Source organism: Panthera onca, chromosome C1, assembly GCF_046562875.1.
Source record: "Panthera onca isolate mPanOnc1 chromosome C1, mPanOnc1 haplotype 2, whole genome shotgun sequence".
In the NCBI taxonomy this organism is placed as follows: domain Eukaryota; kingdom Metazoa; phylum Chordata; class Mammalia; order Carnivora; family Felidae; genus Panthera; species Panthera onca.
In genome coordinates this window covers 95,856,599-95,875,657 of record NC_138346.1, presented here as the reverse complement: position 1 = coordinate 95,875,657, position 19,059 = coordinate 95,856,599, and the positions used below count along the sequence as shown (strand labels likewise).

At 41.2% G+C, this 19,059-nt stretch overlaps 1 protein-coding gene across 7 annotated transcripts in view; it reads left to right on the top strand.

Annotated features, from left to right (window-relative positions):
- Positions 1-19,059, top strand: part of MGAT5 (alpha-1,6-mannosylglycoprotein 6-beta-N-acetylglucosaminyltransferase) — a 345,968-nt gene that overhangs the window by 224,218 nt on the left and 102,691 nt on the right. For all 7 annotated transcript variants that reach the window (XM_060622680.3, XM_060622679.3, XM_060622681.3 and 4 more), the window contains 2 exons: positions 600-734; positions 7,113-7,246. In XM_060622680.3, coding sequence (XP_060478663.1) covers positions 600-734; positions 7,113-7,246 — 269 coding nt within the window. The remainder of the gene's footprint in view (positions 1-599; positions 735-7,112; positions 7,247-19,059) is intronic.

Here is a 19,059-nt window from a genome sequence, read left to right as displayed (position 1 = left end):
ATTTAGGAGGTCAGTATGGTCTGGAGTAATGAGAACAGATTATGTGGGGGAAAGTGAGAGTCACAACTCAACGAGTATCTGATATACATTAGGCACTTTCTACTTAATGCCTCATGTAACCACCCAAAGAATCTCTGACAGGTTGCTATCTTACTGTCTTTTCTGTAACAAATTCTGTTTTGTGGTAGGTTGGGGTTTTTTGTTTGTTTGTTTGTTTTTGATGAGAAGGAAAGACCCAGAGAAGTTAGTGACTTGTCTGAAATCTCACAGCTGCTAGTGGATTTAGATAGTAGAGACAGATTCAGAGCCAGCTCTTCCTTAGTTTCAAAGTGTGTGTGTGTGTGTGTGTGTGTGTGTGTGTGTGTGTGTGTGCGCGCGCGCGTGCACCTCACCATTTGCTTTTGCCAGAGTCAGAATCTGGACTCTGGATAGGCCTTGATGAGTGGGTAGAATTTGGATAGGCAGCAGATTGGGACAGGCTATGCCATCCTCCCCAACAAAATTCTTGGGAGGTATATTTGGGTATTAATGTTGCTAAGTGTAGTTAGCTTGAAATAAATTATTTTTTTTATGTTTCCTCTCTTGTGCCCTTTTCCTAGAATAATGAAGAAGGTTGTAGGAAACCGATCTGGCTGCCCAACTGTAGGAGACAGAATCGTTGAGCTCATTTATATTGATATTGTGGGACTTGCTCAATTCAAGAAAACTCTTGGACCATCCTGGGTTCACTACCAGTAAGTGCTACATGCTGTCCTAAAGTTTATAGAGCTATTTTATTTTTTATTTTTTTTAACAAGGGTAACATGGTTACAGACAGAAAAAGCTTATCAAATATTATCTTTTGGATAGTGTGGAGCGGGTTTCTCATTCCTAATTGAAATTCAGATTTTCCACAGTGACTTTATACTTTCAAAGGCTATTCATTCTTTTCACTGATTTCTTTGAGAGAACAGAAAGGGTCCAACTTCCTCTTTACCTTCCCTGATGCTCAGCTTACCTCTCTCAGTGTGCCTACGCCATTCTCATTTGTTTAAGTAACAATTCGGATAAAACGTGGAAAATGTCACTTCTTGTGCTCCTCAGATTTGAGAGGATGACTCATTTCTCTTCGCCTTTCCCTCATCAGTTGTCATTTTTGGAAGAGAAAGCTGTGAATATGTTGTCTGAATGCTGGGGTCTTGCACTTTTTAGGACAAGACCCCTGCTGAGCATGACTTGAGTGCATGTCTTTATCACTTCAGAGAAGAACCCATTGTTCTCTGCAGTGTGGGAGTGGGGCCATGTTTTTTTGTTTGAAATGATTTTACATCGTGCACGAGCATGGCACTAAATAACAGTGAATTACATAATGAAGTTTACCAATTTTTCCATTTTCTTCCAATCTTTCTAAAAAAGGTTTAGTTTGATGCTACCATACCTCCAGCATGTCTTGTAACACTTACGTGCATTTTTAACAAAATGAGTGTAGCTGTAAGTTTCAACCTCAGGCAAAGTATCCAGTTTGAATTTAATAATAATTTTTGAAGAAGCAAGCTTTTTTTGTTAGCTTCCACTTACTACAGCTGGTACTGACTTTTATTTATGGTCTCTCAAAGTTTACAATAAACGTAAATAAACATCATATTTTATTTAATGGTGTCAGTGGTACCTAAATTTGGTTAAAAAGCATGATGTTAGTACCACTTGACTGATAGTGAATGTTGATCTATAGTTTAAACCAAATTCCTAAGAAAACATTTGGAAAATCTTTCAATTAGCATGACTTAGAAATTCCTCCATGTGTTTCTTTTTTATTGTTTTTGGGTAAAGAGATGTTTTGATGTGTTCTTCTAACTTAACCAGTAATTGAATCCATAACGACATGAACTAGGTCTGTTTCAGGTTAGTTTCTAGTTTAACATTATTTATTAACTTTAAGCTTATGTCAGATTGCAAGTCCTTTAGAAATTCAAAAGAAATAAAAAGTCAAAATAGTAGCAATCTTCTCCAAAACACAGTAGAGAAAACACCCATTTTCTGTAGAATTTTCTTGTCAGTAGCTGTAATTTTTCTCACTGGGCGGTGAAATACTCAGTGACAGAGGAAAAGGATTCATTGAGAAGAGATTGTGTATTTTTCATTTTGTTTTGGATATAGTTTCATGAGAAAGCAAAAGCAGAATCTTGGTTTGGGCCAGGATAACACTCTACCTTCCGCACCCCTTTTTTCCTGTTCTTTTTGGTTTTTTCCTTGAAACCTTCATACATCTCAGTTATGTTCTCATCACATTTGTTCTCAGTTATGTGGAAATAACCATCTTTCTTTCTGGTTAATAAGCCATGTAAGTAAATAATCATTTTTTCCCCTTTTTAGCTTCAGTATTAAAAAAAAAAAAAAAGAAAGAAAGAAAAGCAGAGCTCTTGTTCTCTGGCATTTAGCAAATGGCAGGCATCTGGTAGATGTGCAAAAGGAACAAGACCTTACGGGCATCTCTAGACTCACATATCCTCACCATTAAGAAGGGCTGTTGGGATGGAAAAGTGTCCTCAGTGGTAGTGTTTAGGTCAATTAAAAAGGACTGTTTCATTATTAAAATGGTTACCACTGATGGGTATTTGAAACTTGTTGGATGAGAAGGGACCATCTCAGAGGGGTTTTATGGAAGGGTGTAATATTTATCTTCCCTTTCTTTAATTAATTATCTACATTAGTGATACTAGCTGGCAGGAGGTCTGTTAGGACTTTGGCCCTGTGGTCTTTGCTATGTGATGAAGGTAAGATTTCATCCAAAGACCAAACAGGTCCTCTAGAAAGTTACTTGCCCATTTCTTTCCCTTTTGAAGATTAGATATTTTCAAGACTGTCTGAATTCATCTTTGTGGATGGTAGATGGTATGAATTCCCTTAAATCCATTAACTCTGATCTTTCATTTAGGAGCAAACCTTGAGTCCTGTTGATCTTGGAAAAATACTTTTTTTTTAAATTTTTAATTTTTTTAATGTTTATTTATTTTTGAGAGAGAGACAGAATGTGAGTGGGTTAGGGGCAGACAGAGAGAGAGGGAGACACAGAATTCGAAGCAGGCTCCAGGCTCTGAGCTGTCAGCACAGAGCCCAACGCGGGGCTCGAACCCACGAGCTATGAGATCATGACCTGAGCCAAAGTTGGACGCTCAACCGACTGAGCCACCCAGGCGTTCAGAAAAATATTTGTAAATTCTGTCCAGTTTATGTGAGGACCCAGGAAATTCAGTTAAACCTGTTTGCAATGCCTACATGCAACTAGTATACCTAGGGACTACAAAACTCATAACTATTTTGCTTCATATGAGTTTTTAGCTGACATTGAGGACACACAGGAAAGTGAAACACAAATAGTACAAGATATACCATGGGTTTTTTTTGCTTTATTTTAGAGAGAGAATGTGAGTGGGGGAGAGGGGTAGAGGGAAAGAAAGAATCCCAAGCAGGCTCCACGCTCAGTGAAGAGCTCAGTGAGGCTCGATCCCATGACCCTGGGATCATGACCTAAGCTGAAATCAAGACTTGAACATTCAACTGACTGAGCCAGCCAGGCGCCCCAAGATAAACCATATTTTACATCAAACTCCAAAGTAGAAAGTAGGTCCTGCCAAGGAAGTTGTGAGCGTCCATCTTATAGTAGTGTGGCTTGCAGCTAAGAGAATGTTCCAGGAGTCATTTGGCATTACTGCAGCGATTCCTGTTAGAAGGAGGCCAGCTGCCTCGGGCAGCAAGGCAAATATCTTTTTAAGTCATCGGGCTGTTCCTGATGCTTCAAACACACAAAAGGCATTAGAGGAACTACATAAATATTAACAGCACAAACCCAGTTCCAAACACACAGCTGTAGAATGTGATCGAAGAAGGAAAACTATAATGTTAAAGCTTCTCTGCCGTACACAGAGATCATTCCCCTGCCTCTGGTTTATGAAACAAACCCAGGTCAGCTAAAAAAAATGGATGATTCCCAAATCAAAGCTTAAGTATAAGGATGTAGAATTACCAGTTTCTCAGACATTCAATCATTCATTCTATGGCTTTCTGCTGGGAAGAAGCCAAACATCAATAGCACTGTGTCTAAGTCTGGGCTTGCAGGCATTAGGCTCCTACCAGTCCTCTTTACTCATCAGGGTTCATCTTAATGATCCAAATTCACAATAAAGCCAATAAAACACAAAGTTAAAATAACAAGCCAAAGCTAGAGAGGAATATACCGTGCTAGAGTCGATTGCAAATGAGTAGAAGTAGCCAAAGCCTTCAAGACAAAGGTTTCTCATGATAAGGGTGACCTGTTCCTCCCCACTGTGCCTGCACAGAGCACTGTAATCTTTGAGTCCCAGCCCTGGCCCTTCGACAGGAGCTGAGCAGCTCCATCTGTCAGTGTGTGTCCCTCTGTGTCCTACTCTTCTCCAACGATCTTCTACAGAGCAAACACTGTCATCCCTGCTGTTTTCTGAATGATGCCATCTTTCACAGAAGAAAATGCACTGGTTTCAACCAGTGGCTTTTGTATCTTATTTAAAAAAATAAGTTAAAGGGTTAATTAATGTTAGAAGTTTAAATTTTAAAAAGGGATTTTTATATAAATTTTTTAATGTTTATTTTGAGAGAGAGAGAGAGAAAGCGAGCATGTGTGATGGAGCTTGTGGGAGGGGGAGAGAGAGAATCCCAAGTAGGCTCCATGCTGTCAGTGCAGAGCCCAATGCAGGGCTTGATCTCATAAACCATAAGATCATGATTGGAGCTGAAATCAATAGTTGGATGCTTAACCAACTGAGCCACCCAAGTGTCCTTTCTTTTCTTTCTTTTTTTTTTTTTTGTTTTTTACATAAAAGTTTTTATATTAAAAAATATGTAAGTTAAGGAATGGGAATCTTTTATTAAGAGTAAAGGAAGTTCCCGAGCTATTCAGAGAATGGGGAAAACACACAGTGGTCAGTTCTTGGGTCCCTAGATTTCTTTTTCCTGTACTGTGGGCTTCCATTTCTGTCCACTTCTTGGCTGCCAGGCTGAAGATGCGTTCTTTGTGATATTGTGAAAATTGTCAGTGTAATGGTAGCATGTTCCTTGAGAGCCACACAGGAATCAAAAATAAGGAAACATTTTGTATGGTCGGCTTGTATTTCCTTCTGCCCTCTTCCTTTTCCTCCCTTCCTTGTCTAAACAAATGGTGGTGATCTCTGATGAGAAAATTCTCACACTAAAGTGGCAGTCTACTCTTGATTTTTCTGGAAAATCCAATCTGATATTTGCATTTTATTTTTCTGAACCACACAGTGATGTAAAAGAAAAAAAAGTTGAGAAAAAAAAAGTATTATGCCTTCATAATAGTGAGAAAAGGAAGAAATAAACGGAATCTGATACTTAGAACTCACTTGCTATTATCTGATTCTAAAATGTGGGTTTTAAAATTTATTTGCTTTTATGTTTATTGGTCCATTAATAGCCATCCAGAAGTTTTGCGGATGTATAACCACAGAAAACAGAGCTATTTTTATTGGCCAGGCACAAGCTAAATTTACATTAATGTTTTGAGAATCAGTAATGAAATGAATGTAAGCAAATTCAGTAAATTCTGTTTCAGCATCAATTCCTTTCTTGGGATTGGGATTGGTCACTCTCTGAGTACTCTAAAGCAGTGATCGGTAGGCTCTTTCTGTAAAGGGCCATGTAGTAAATATTTTAGGCTTTGCTGGCCACATGGTCTCTGTGGCAACTACTGAAGTTAACTGTTAGTGAGTAAAAGTAGTCATAGACCATAGGTAAACAATTAGGCATGGCTATGTTCAAAGAAAACTTCATTTTTGAACACTGAAAATTGAATTTCGTCTAATTTTCATGTCACAAAATACTGCTTTAAAAATTTTTTTGACATAAAGATCTTACAGTAAGTGGTAGAGCAGATTGGGCTGACCAAATTTGAACACTTTGCTGAAAAAGCCAATGAAACATCTTCAATTTCACTTCTTCAGGCTCTAGAAGAAAAGGGTAATGTTCTGTTACCGTTAAATACTTGTAATCAACACTGCCTATTGAGTGAGATTCTAAATTCTACCTAAAATTAAATACTCTTATTAATTGATGAAAATGATAAGTGACTGTTGAAAGAGATAAGGTATGCCACGTGCTTTCTGGAGACTAAAACTTCTCTCTTAGTCTGTCTGGGCTGTTGTAACAAAATGCCACAGTCTGAGTGGCTTAGAAATAACATTTATTGCTCACGGTTCTGGAAGCTGAAGTCCAAGATCAGGGTGCTGGCGTAGTTGAGTGAGGCTCTCCTTCATCCACATCTCAGACTTCTTGCTGTGTCCTCAACTGCTGGAAGGGACAGGGGAACTCTTTGGGATCTCTTTTAAGAACAGATCCCATTCATGAGGGCTCCACCTTCATGACCTAATCACCCCCAGAGCCCCACCTACCAGTACCATCACCTTTGGGGACTAGGATTTCAACATAAGAATTTGGGTGGAGGGACACAAATATTCAGACCAAAGCCACTTCTAAAAATGGTAATTCTTTGTTTCTTCAACAACTGCTTATTAGGTACCATGATATGCTCAGCCTTAGCTAGGGGTACAGTAGGGACCATGGCAGTCTACAATGCCAGCTATCATGGGACTTTTTATTTTGCTGGTATCTGAGCAATCTTCTGTAACTAGTCCGCTAACCTGAAGCAGATGGGATCTGCTTGTAATGGTTTGGGCTCAGAAGTCACACATGGCGATGTTTGGTATATGTATTCTGGAGTCTGTCACTGCCTGCCCAGTAGGGTTTCTGATTAAAAGTATTTACTAGGCCACCCCATGGGCTCAGTCGGTTAAGTGCCCAATTTCAGCTCAGGTCACGATCTCATGGTTTGTGAGTTCCAGCCCAACATTGGGCTCTCTGCTGTCGTTGTGAAACCTACTTGAGACCCTGTCTCCTCTCTTTCTCTCTGCCTCTCCCCCCAACACACAGGCACTATTTCTCTTTCTCAAAAATAAATAAACATTAAAAACAATTAAAAAGTGTTTGTCCATTTTTGGCTGTCCCTGCAGGAGGGGTTAGAACTTTTAACTTCGGAACTTCGGGGTCAAGGTTGTAGTTTTATCCACATTGCTTTTTCCTTTTAGGTGCATGCTCCGAGTCCTGGACTCATTTGGCACGGAGCCAGAGTTCAACCATGCTAACTATGCCCAGTCTAAAGGCCACAAGACGCCCTGGGGCAAATGGAATCTGAACCCACAGCAGTTTTATACCATGTTCCGTGAGTATTCATGCCTTACCTCGGCTTTTCAGAATGCCACCGAAGACAAATGGGAAAAGAAACTAGATGGCCATGTATTTTGGGTTATGATTTCCCAGGGCTCTTAGCTGTAGGAATGTGTGCTGTGGAGTCTTTCCCTTGGGAGTAACTGGGTTTTTTTTGTTGTTGTTTTTTTGTTTGTTTGTTTAATTGGAATTGAAAGGTCGTGTGAGCATTTTGTGAAAAGCCTTAGAAATTTTCTAGGGGAAAAAAATGTTCAACATGAAGTATCACTGGAAACCATTTGAGAAAGTACTTCGTGTGGACTCTGGACTGGCAGCCACTAAACACAGTTCATTCCACTTGGTGCTGCATAGGGTCCCCTTAATTACTGATGAGGAATGAGGTCTTTCGTGTAGATACACTTTCCAAAAAAATAAGTCTTAATTATTTAAGCATCAAACCTTATAAAGAAAAAAAGTCAGCTTTTTTTTTTTTTTAAGTGAAACTATTTTTTAAGCTCAGTTTCATACTTAATCAGCTTCTTAAGTACAGGCCCCACAATGAAATCTCACTTTCTCTTGCTCACAAGGTGTCATTGTTGCCAAGAGCGGTGATAATTTTAGGAGGTGTTAAATGGACACCTAAAAAATGATGTCCTAACTGACCCCAGCAGTAGGTATCTGCGTTTTTCTGTTTCCGTATTGTTCCTTTCCCACTTTTACCATTTTTTACTGCTGCTATCAATGTATCACCTCTAGCCTCATTACATTTTTAATTAGCTGAGGACTGTGGAGGAAAATCCCAAATTTGATAGTGATCATGCCAAAAATAAGTTTATGGTTGAAGTCCGCATACCTTGGTGATGAGATGAAGTCCTATTCTAGAAATGAAAGGTCACGTGAGTGAAACATCAGTTCATTTAAATGGATGCTCAGAGTGGAGAATTCACATTTTCCAAAATTATCAGAATGATTTTAATCCAGAGATTTTCATCCTGGAGTTAGCATCTGATCTGTGAATCTCTTTGCTTTGCTAAGACCCAAGGGACCCATGGCCTAGTTTTTCCCTGTGTGGTTGCCCCTCCCCTTTGTCTGCAGTCACCTGAAGATGACCTTTTTCTCAGTTTCACTAAACATCACGAAGAACACATTGGACTCATGCTTGCAATGTGAGGTGTGAGACCGAAGAGTTAAGAAGGGTTATGGCAATTGGGAGATGGTGATTTAAAAATCAGCTCATGGCCAAGCATTTTCTTTAGCCCGGAAGGATTTGTGAGAGCATGTTACATGCATGGTGAACATGATAATTGTCCCTGGAGTTAGATCATCCTGCTATTGCAGCCTGTCCTGGAGCACAGTTTAGGGGATAAACTAATATATGGCATGTTGGATGTCAGATGGCTGGCCAGTACAGTAAGGCATGATTGGAGTTAGCCTTTGGTTTGACTTTGTTGTGTAACTTTGAGGGGCTGGGATGAGGTGGTACAAAATAACATAAGATGTGATCCAGTGATTTTCATCAAATCAAATGTTAGTTGTATCTAAAATGGCCAGACTTGCCTGAATGATATGCTATGTGTATGCCCTCCACAAGATGGTGTTGCCCGTATCCAGGAAATAGAAATAGGAAGTGTTCCAGAAAGTATAAAGTTCTCTTTTACAATGTTGAAATTCAGAGTCCTAACTACCTGTTTTATTCTCCGTGAATGGAGGATTTCAGCAATGTTGGTTGACTGAGTTGAAAGGAATTCACTGCTTAAAATTAAAATGAAAACATAGATTAATTCCCATTTACCTGGGAAGGGGATGAATTTCCTAAGTGACTCAGAATTCAGCAGGAATCGGGGAAAACGGATACATTTGATGACCTTTGAAAAAAAAAAGTAAAAAGAACCTGTGGGGCAAAAACATAAGCAAATTCTATCTTGAAGGGTTGTATTCTTTAATATATAAAGAGCTTCTAAAAACTGAAGAAAAAGTGGTGTGATGCAATTGGAAAATGGACAAAGGCCATTACTTGTTTAGAGGAAAAAGAAGCTTATTGCTCCAAACATTTGAAAACACATTACCCTCACTCATCATAAAGAGAAATGCATATTTTAACTTCACCAAGACACCATGTCCCAAGGATCAGGTTGTCCAGAATCCAAAAGTTGGCAGCATAGCTATTCCAGTGGTGAGGGTCCGTCTTTTCCCGCCCTGCTAGTGAGCATGGTACTAACTGGGGGACTGTAGTTGTCACAATTTAGCAAAACTACCAATACATCTTTCCTTTGACTGAGCAGGTCATATCTAAGAGTCTATCCCAGAGATAAGTGAGCAAAAATTAAAAATGGTGTGTGCATAGGTCATTTATTGTGGCACTATTTGTAATAGGCAAAGACTGGAAATAACCCAGATGTTTTTAATAGGGGACTGAGTGAATGACATGGTCCACTGATAGAGGGAAGCAATGTGAAACTGTAAAGAGAACTGAGGGCAGATGGGGCGCCAGGGTGGCTCAGTCGGTCAAGCATCTGATTCTTGATTTTGGCTCAGGTCATGATTTCACGGTTCATGATTTTGAGCCCTGCATCCAACTCTGTATTGACAGTGAAGAGCCTGCTTGGGATCCCCTCTCTCCCTCTCTCTCTCTGCCCCACCCCTGCTTACACTCTCACCCTCTTTCTCAAAATAAATAAATAAATAAACTTAAAAAAAAAAAAAAAAAAAAAAACAGTGAGGGCAGTCCCCACTGTCTGGGGAGATGACTGGGATACTTTATGTGATAAAACCAAAATGCAAGGCAGCTTCTCAACCTGTTCCCTTCTGTCTAAGAAGGCAGTGTGTGCGTACATTAGTGTGTATGGATTTGCTTGTACTTTTGAAGGAAATTATGCAAGGATAAATAACAAGCCGATGAAAATGACTTCCCTTGGAGGAAAGGTGTGCAGGATCAGGGATAGAAAGTAGATTTTTTTTAATGTACCTTATTTTGACTTTGCAACCATGTAAATGTTTTATGTAATTAAAAAAAAATCATTCACTAAAAACTGAAAACAGATTGAAAACATGAAACAGGCCCAGTGTTCTATCAGATGAGTGTGAGTGTCCCACACAGAGAAAATAATTACTTCAGGAGTGACTTTTAAAGCTCAGTCTTTGGTCCATACATTCATAATGGGAAATACTTAAATTGATATTTGAAACCTTTGCAGGTATACTCTAAGAGCCGCAATTTTCAGGATATGAGATCAGGGGGAATATTTAAAGAATTTAAGTAAAGACTGTATAATCTTCAGCTTAAGTAGGAAGTATCAATATAAACTCATTCTTTATCTTTAAGAAGGAAACGTTTCCTAGTTCTGTACTTTGAAAAGGATCAAGAGTAAAGACAACCCAGTAGTATGGAATATCCTTGGTGCTCAGACTGGGAACCCTTAAATACCTTTCCCACTACAAGGAACCTCGTACTCAGATAAATAGCTGACCCCAGGTCTAGCGCGGGAAGCTTTCATAATGGGACATGTCGACATGCCAGAAAGCAAGGAAACTGGGATGGAGTCAGAACGATGGCAGAGTCAAAGATGGGGTAGTTTGAGAATCACAAAGAACAGCTACAGAGGACTGCAGTCAAACCGGTGACAGATACTCCATGAGTCCAGGATGATCCTCCAAACAAGAAAACCCACAAAATCAATCTGTCCCCCTTTCAAAGTTGCCAGGGCACCACTTCAGTACTCTGTAAAATAAAGGGAAAGAATCCAACTTTGATGCTGCCTTTCTAGGACAAATTGTACTTGAAGATAATCAAAGAGCTGATGAAAGAAAATTGTTAATCATGAAGAAATCACAGCTAATAAATGCCAAAGGAATAAAGAGTTAGAAAATCAGCATTTTGGGGGCACCTGGGTGGCTCAGTCAAGTCAGTTAAGTGTCTGACTCTTGATTTCAGCTCAGGTTGAGCCCTGTATCCAGCTCTGCACTGAGAGCACAGAGCCTGCTTGGATTCCCTCTCTGCCTCTCCTTCTGCCCTTCCCCTGCCTGCACTCTCTCTATTTCTCTCAAAATAAATAAACTTTAAAAAAAATCAGCGGGTGTTTGGGTGGCTTAGTCGGTTAAGTGTCCGACTTTAGCTCAGGTCATGATCTCATGGTTCACAAGTTTGAGCCCCATGTTGGACTCGGTGCTCAGAGCCTGGAGCCTGCTTCAAATTGTGTCTCCCTTTCTCTCTGCCCCTCCCCCACTCATGCTCTGTCTCTCTCTCTCTCAAAAATAAACATTAAAAATTTTTTTTAATAAACTTAAAAATATAATCATTTTGGTAGTCCTGAAGAGACAGTGGAGCAAGGCAGGAGTCGTCTGTGGTTGCTTCAGCCATCACATTACAGGTTGATGGCAAGCTTTCTCATGGATGACACTGTCTTAAATGGAGGAAATAGGGACATGAAGAAGGAAATTAAGCAGTTTGAGACCTTTATCATGTTGTGATGTGTCTGGGCTGGAGAAGTGACACAAAACAGTGACTCCCAAAGCCTGCCCACAGAGAACTCTAGTGCCTCCTCAAGAGGGGGTCCCATTCTTTCCATGTGTCAAAAGGGTGGATCCGGTCTACCATAGTCATCCCCACAGAATCCATTCCCTCACCTTCCGGATAAATGTGGCTATTCTAGTGGTCTGAAGGGGAAGACTGTTGCTTTGAACATGAGGAAGTGTCAAGTTATATTTATGTATTGTTAATTTTTTTTAATGCGACAAATTTACTAGCGTTTACTGTGTGGGTCGATAGTAGGCATTGTGTAGTTGAGGTATAAATCTGCACATGTATTACAGGTGCACTAGATGGTGCTCTGCTGGTAAGTTGCAAAATGGAAAGTGTGGCTCCGCAGAAATAGTGTTGCACTTGTAGAAGTCTGTTGTCTTTCCAGTCCGGCTGTTGTGTGACCAGATTTAGCAGTGTTCGGGCACGTGTGGAGTGCAGAGGGAGGCTGGGGAAGCTGGTCAGAAAGGACCCAGAGGAGGATAAAAAAAGAAAAGTCACCATTGCTGACACGTCTGGAGGATCAGTGACCTGAGGTTGTCCTGACCAGAGCGCTTTTGCTTTTAAACATTCAGAGCACACGTCTTGCTTTAAAGCAGCTTCTATTTCTGCTCTAACTCATCTCCTCCCTAAATTGGTGGAATTTTTACAAGTTGAAAAACCTGATTTTTCTTGTTTGCCCCAGATCTCAGAATTTCATGGAAACTGTTCTCTTTGTGTATTCGGTTTGCATTAGGGCATTTTTGTGCGTGTCATCAAAGACCATTCTGGACGCCTCCCTGAGTGGCTTCTACACGGACCAACTGAGTGGTCAGACAACACTGAGTCCTTTCGGCTACATGTACTGAGTGATGATTTTTTCCAAGAAGCTGCAAAGTCTGGTGGTTCCTCCCTCACGGCGGGCCCCTCGTGCTTGCACTCACCTCTTGTCCACTCTCCAGGTGGCCTGTGGGCTGGGCACTAAGGCCATCTCTTGCCCCACAGTGAGATCTTGAGAGCTCAACTTGGTTTGGGCTATTCCTGATCAGAGACTACAGTGCCCTCCCTATGCCCTTCTCTCTCCACCTCCGTACCCCTCCCTGGATGCTGGCCCCAGTCCCCCTCACAGCCCGCTGGTCTCTGAAGATGCCCCCCAGATGCCTCCCCACTCTTGCTTCCTTCAAATCACTCTGAGAGCAAAACTGTATTTTTTTTTCCTTGAAGAGTCTATTTAAAAGACTTCCCCTATCATCCCAGTTAAATTGAAGACAAAGGTAACCCAATTTCAAAAACAGAAAAAGCCTCCCCTGATGGAAAAAGGCCCCCCATACCCTAATATAAGCATTATTTTATTTTTCGTAGGTATATTTTTACGTAGTTTTAAATACATAATGAAATTCTGTATCTCCTTTTTTCCCCCTTCACTTAAGAGATCATAATATTTTTCAAGGTTCTGCTTTTAAAATCACAATTTCCAAGGCTGTTTTATAGTCCATCAAGTGACTAGCTCCTAATTTGTACCTATTTCGGGAAACTTTTGTTGTTTCTTGTTGAAAATTAACTACTTTCTCTGGGCTTGACAGGGACTTGGCTTGACCCTATATTTAGGCATTATTTCAGTCAGCAGTCTGTGCTCTAAGGTACATACTGCTTTTTCTAAACTCCTAAAGGCTGTCTTTTATTTTTCTCAGTTCCCAACAAGGTGCATTGTACCTCAGTAAATGAATGCAAGCCATTTTCCCATCCCATTTCCAAGAGAAAATAAAGCCCTGAAGTTGACGACTTATACCTGGAGTTACCCGTACTTGGATAGCTGTCATTACCTGCATGACACCCTCTTCCACAGCTTCATCTGACTTATGTAAAAACATCATCAGTGGTGAAACGTCTTAATCTGAGTTGTGTTTCTTCCTCCCCTTCCCTGGAGACGATAGCTGAAAGTAGAAATAGCAGTGATGACCAGATTCCTCACCCCCAGTCTCAGGCAAGTTTGTCCCAGACATCCCATCATTGGAAAATTTCAGTAACATCCAACTGTCCGCTGAACAACCTCACCGTTCATGTCACCATCAGAGAACATTTTCTGTTCCCTACACAAAATCCGTTTGTATTGGTTTATTTTTAATTAGTGAATTAATGTTTTGAGAGCCTGCAACATTTCGGCTGTCATTCACAATCTGAAGACACCAATTTGGCTTCTGGGTGCTCACATTGTGCACTTGCAGTCAGAGCTGGGGAGTATTCAGCATTTCTCCATACATGTAGAAGTTTGGGGCAGAAAAGACAGGGAGCTGTCATGGAGTTAAGTGAAGAGGAGGCTGGGATTCTGGAGGCATTAGTTGAGAGCCTTCCCATTTCACCTCCACCCCTCTCCTTTCTTTACACCATCTGGCCTGTCTCATGCTGTTCACCTCCTCTTGGCTTTTATGCATCTTCCAGGGTTTCACGTTTTCTCTGACATGCACATTGCGTGTGTGTTCCTGGGTCTGGAAGCCCCTAGCCCTTACCCCCAACACATACACCCTTGCTTATCCTTCAGGGAAGCGTCCTGTCCTCCAGAAAACCTTCTCTCCCTGAGCCAGGCACTGCTGCTCTACGATTCTTGCACCTGTGTTCCAGCCCCAATTCCTACCTTGTGAGCCCCATAAGCGTACTCACTGCTCAGTCCTCCATACCTAAAGTGGTAAACATCACTGGTGATAAATAATTGTTGAATGAAGAATAAAAAGACTCCATTTTTCCCAACTACAGAATGGCACTAATGAAAACATAAGTTAGATCATGACACCAAGATGCTCACAAAGACATGGCATCTTACTGTAGGGAAAGACCAGTCATCCCAGTGGCCTCAAGGCACCAGTACCTGTCTGGCCTTGTCTCTTACTCCATGTCTTCTTCCTCACTGCTCTGTAGCCCCCTACCCTGTGCCTTAGGTGGGCCAGGCACTCTTCTACCCCTGGACCCTTGGATTAGCTATTCCATCTTCCGAACATTCTTCCTTTAGACTTCTATGTCTCTTTCTTGAGGTTTTTAACTCAAATGTCACTGCAGTAAGACCAACCCTGAGTCCCCCTCTTTTAAATACAACTTCTTTTTCGCCCCATTTCCTGTGGCCCTTCCCTGCTTTATTTTCCGTGTATTACCAGGCAACATTTATGCTTCACTTTTTTTTTTTTTTTTCCCCTGCCCTGGAATCTGAGACATATAATAGAGCGTTTGTCTGTTTGGTTCATTGCTGAAACTCCCAACACCTTGAAGAATTCCTGGCTTCTGGTAGGCATTTATAAAATAGTAATTGAGTTAAATTAAGTTGAACAATATTGCCTGTTCTGTTTTAGTCCATGCAACAAGGTAAGGAAGAGTGAGATGTGTTATACAAACTTAAAATTACAGAAGCTTCTCTGTTGAAACTGCATTGTACACCTGAAACTAATGTAACATTGCATGCCAGTGATACCTCGCCCTCCAAAATAGGTTGGAAAAAAAAAAAAAAAAAAACCTTACAAAAGTTTCTTAGGGCCAGTGGCTTCGAGTTGCTCTCTTTTCTTCCCATGGAATTTGTTCATGTGGTTGGGATTTCCAGAGTTCATTTCATACTCTTCTTGTCGTTGACATTCTAACTGAATTTCTCCCAGAATTTGGGGCTTACGGTCACGTTTATTTGCATGATCCGGTTGAAATAGTGGCTTGTAGACCAAAAAATTCTGCCTGACAAAACAGGACTTAAAGAAATGAGCCACTTTCCCTTCTTGCAAATGATAAACCTGTTGGCTTCAGCTGAGATCAGTTGCTTCCATATACAATTTTATTTTTAGGGCCTGACAAGCCAAGGAGTTGTTTGTGATTCAAACTGCCTTTTGGCCTTTGACTTCGATCAGGAGGACTCTTGCCTTTTATTTCTGTGCAGACCGGTGAGTGATAGCATCAGGCTTACAGTTCCTTTGTCTGAGTCTCAGCCTTCAGGAGCGATGTTCTTCTGAGGAGTCCATTCCCTCCTAAATTGCTTTTTGACACTTGAGAAATTTGCTCTCCTGTGCCTTTGTCAACAGTTCAGGTGCCCATCATTTCAGCCCAGCTGTACATAATAGTTTCCCTAGCTTGCATCCTGACCTCTCCTCTCTCTCCCTCTCTCTCGCTCTCGCTTTCTTTCTTTCTTTCTCTCTCTGAGCTCATCATCACCACCATTTGAAAAAATTCAGTTTTGGTAAAATTTGAAGTATAACATCACTAGCTGTGTAGGTTTTTAAAAGCAGGTAACTTCTGGGGTGATGTGACTGCATTTTTCAGTAAAGTTTTTTCTATGATGCCAGTTACATCATCAGGATCTGCACCAACATTCTGAATGGCAGTCAGTATTCTTACCCTCTTTGTTAACAAAGTCTTCAAATATACAAAAAGGGTGAAAGAAGTGTACAAAAGAAACCCATGGCCTAGACTCCACAATTAACAGTTTTCTTTACTTGTTCTGTGACCTATCAATCCATATGTCTCCCTTCTCTCTATTCATCAGTCCGCACTTTTTTTTTTTTTTTTTTTGATGCATAAAAGAAAATCCATAGGTGTTCAGCATATCATTAACTAGACTTCAATACTGGTCACCAAACCAACTGTTTTTCTTTTTTTATCTGTAACATTGCATTATTTTACTCTTTGTGTCCCCAAATGAATGTAAGCTCAGTAAAGGGAGCTTCATTTATGCTGGTTTTATTCACTGGTCTATGCTCAATTCTGCCCAAGTTGTTTTCTGGCTCATAGTGAGTACTCAACAAATGTGCTGCTGATGAATGAGTTGATAGTACTTAGAAACCTGTGATATTAAAATTTTACAACTCTGCATCACTCATTTGTTTCCCTTCTTCCCACCGTCAACTTTGTGACCTAGATTCAAAGATAGGTTAGTTTATCAATTAAAAAAATATTTATTGAACACCTGTCAGTAGGCATGAACTAGGTTCTGGAATAGAGTGATAAGCCGCCTTGGCAAATGGTTAATTCCATGAAGAACAGGCTTTAGTTTTGGAACTTTTGTGCAAAGAGCCTGGTGCTGGGAATAGTTTAGGCATGACCTCTGATGCTTGTTAATGTAGATCAACCTACAAGAGTCTGTCACACCAGTTAATTAAGCATTCCCCGTTGACTTAGTCGTGTGTGCTAAAGATATTTGCTCAATTCCTACTATGCTCTGGGAGTCGGCATAAGACATGGTTCAGCCTCAAAGAGCATGCAATCTGTCATGGGAGATACTAACGTGTGAACGGGGCTGTAAGTCTTCCTGGACTAAGAGGAGGGCTACTTACCTCAGTGTCAGGAAGTTAAGGAATCCCTCAACTAGGAGGTGGAGGGAGCTGAACCTTCAAGGGAGGAGGAGGTAAAAGACACACCAGACCTGTGCCAGCACAAGACAAGATGGAGAACATGCATTGCAAACCCCAAGTAGGTCATCAGAGAGCAGAAGTATCAGAGGGTGACCTGAAATGAAGCTGGGATGACAGGTAGATTGGCCCGTGCTTCATCTGGAAGGCGGTGAAGATTTTTAGCCAGAAACTGCCACAGTTACATGATTGTTGCAAAGAATACTGCGTTATTACAGATGATGTATTGGAACAGGGAGCAGGGAAGGAGGAAGGGCAAAGCTGACAGTACAGAGACCACTCAGAAATCCACTGCAGAAGTTAGAAGAGTGAGGGACGCCTGGGTGGCTCGGTCAGTTGAGTGTCCAACTCTTGATTTTGGCTCAGGTCATGGTCCCAGGGTTGTGGGATCGAGCCCCGCATTGGACTCCATGCTGAGCGCAGAGCCTGCTTAAAATTCCTCTCTCCCTCTCTCCTGCTCTGCCCCCTCTGTCCTGCTTGCTTGTGTGTGCTCTCTCTCTCTCTCTCTAAAAAGAAATAAAGAGCTACAAGAGTGTGATCATCTACAATACTAGTTGATTTCAAGTTGGAAACATCCTAAACATCTTGTAGGATGTATTAGTCTGGATTTCTGTCTTGTCAACTTGGTCACAAGGGTTCGTTGGCTCTTGTCCCTGGGAATTGTTGAAACCAGCATTAGGTTGAGCTGGATTTGGGCTTGGAGGATATCTTTATTTTCTCCCTCTCTTGGCTTTGCCTTTCTCTGGATTCACTGGCTTCATTCTCACGTGGGCACACAGATAACATCTGCAGCTCTAGACTTCCACCGTGTCTGCTTGGTGATTGAAGTAGCTGACTTGTCTTGGAGCAGCTGTGATACGTGGGACTTGGATCACACACCTATCTTTTAAAATGAGCCATAGTCACGTAGAGTCTTCTGTATTATGTGTCTATCCTTGGAGGCATGGGGCATGGAGACAGCCAAGGGGTCAGGACTGGCGGCACTCCAACCACCTAAATAAAACAGAATTGCATGACTTGGGGTAAGTGTGGTTCTATAAAGCGATCTGGCAGACCAGAACCATGGGGCATCCCAGCTGATGGAAAGAGTTCATGCCCTGAAATACTATACTAATTTAACAATCAGTGATGAGCTGTGGGTATTAACCCACAAAGATGCCTATGGTGCATTTGTAAGTGAGTAAGAGTAGGTATAGTAAGATCCAGTTTTGATTTTAGGATAAAAAAAGTCATAAGTATAGGGGAAAAATCCACCAATGGTAGTTATTTCTAGGTGGTAAGGTGATGGATGGCATCTTTTATTCTTACATCTTTTTCTGTGGTTTACAGTAGAAAGTTTTACACAGAGGCTATGTCTCTGTTATAATCAGGAAAACCTAAATAGTCATTTCGACGAGGCCAAAACAAAACAAAACAAAAAACTTCCCTGTTACAGAAGTCCTGACAAGAATCAAGGTCAGAACTAAGAGTGGTGCAGAGGAGGAAGAGGGTTGAGATTTTCGAGCAAGTGAACATCATCAGGACTTGGTAAGGGCTGAGGGAGGAGCCCAGGGTGGGTCTGTAGTTTCTGCCCTTGGCAACCTGCTGGTGTGGGAGTCCCCAACGCGGAAGCACCAGCTGTGGTTAAAGGCCAGCACAGCAATTTTTAAAACGAATATTTGCACATTTTAGTGCAAGTGCTTAGGACTTAGTGGTGGACAGACAGACTTCAGAGATGTAGGCACTGAAAGAAGGGTCGATTTGACTGAATACAGTTTTTTTAAGGTTACTTATTTGAGAGAGAGTGTGCTCACGCACACACATAAGTGGGCTAAGGGCGGAGAGAGAGAGAATCCCAAACGGATTCCCCAAACAGATTCAGCACCAAGCCCAATGTGGGGCTCAAACTAACAAACCAGGAGATCATGACTTGAGCTGAAATCAAGAGTTGGGTGCTTTAACCAACTGAGCCCCTTACCAAAT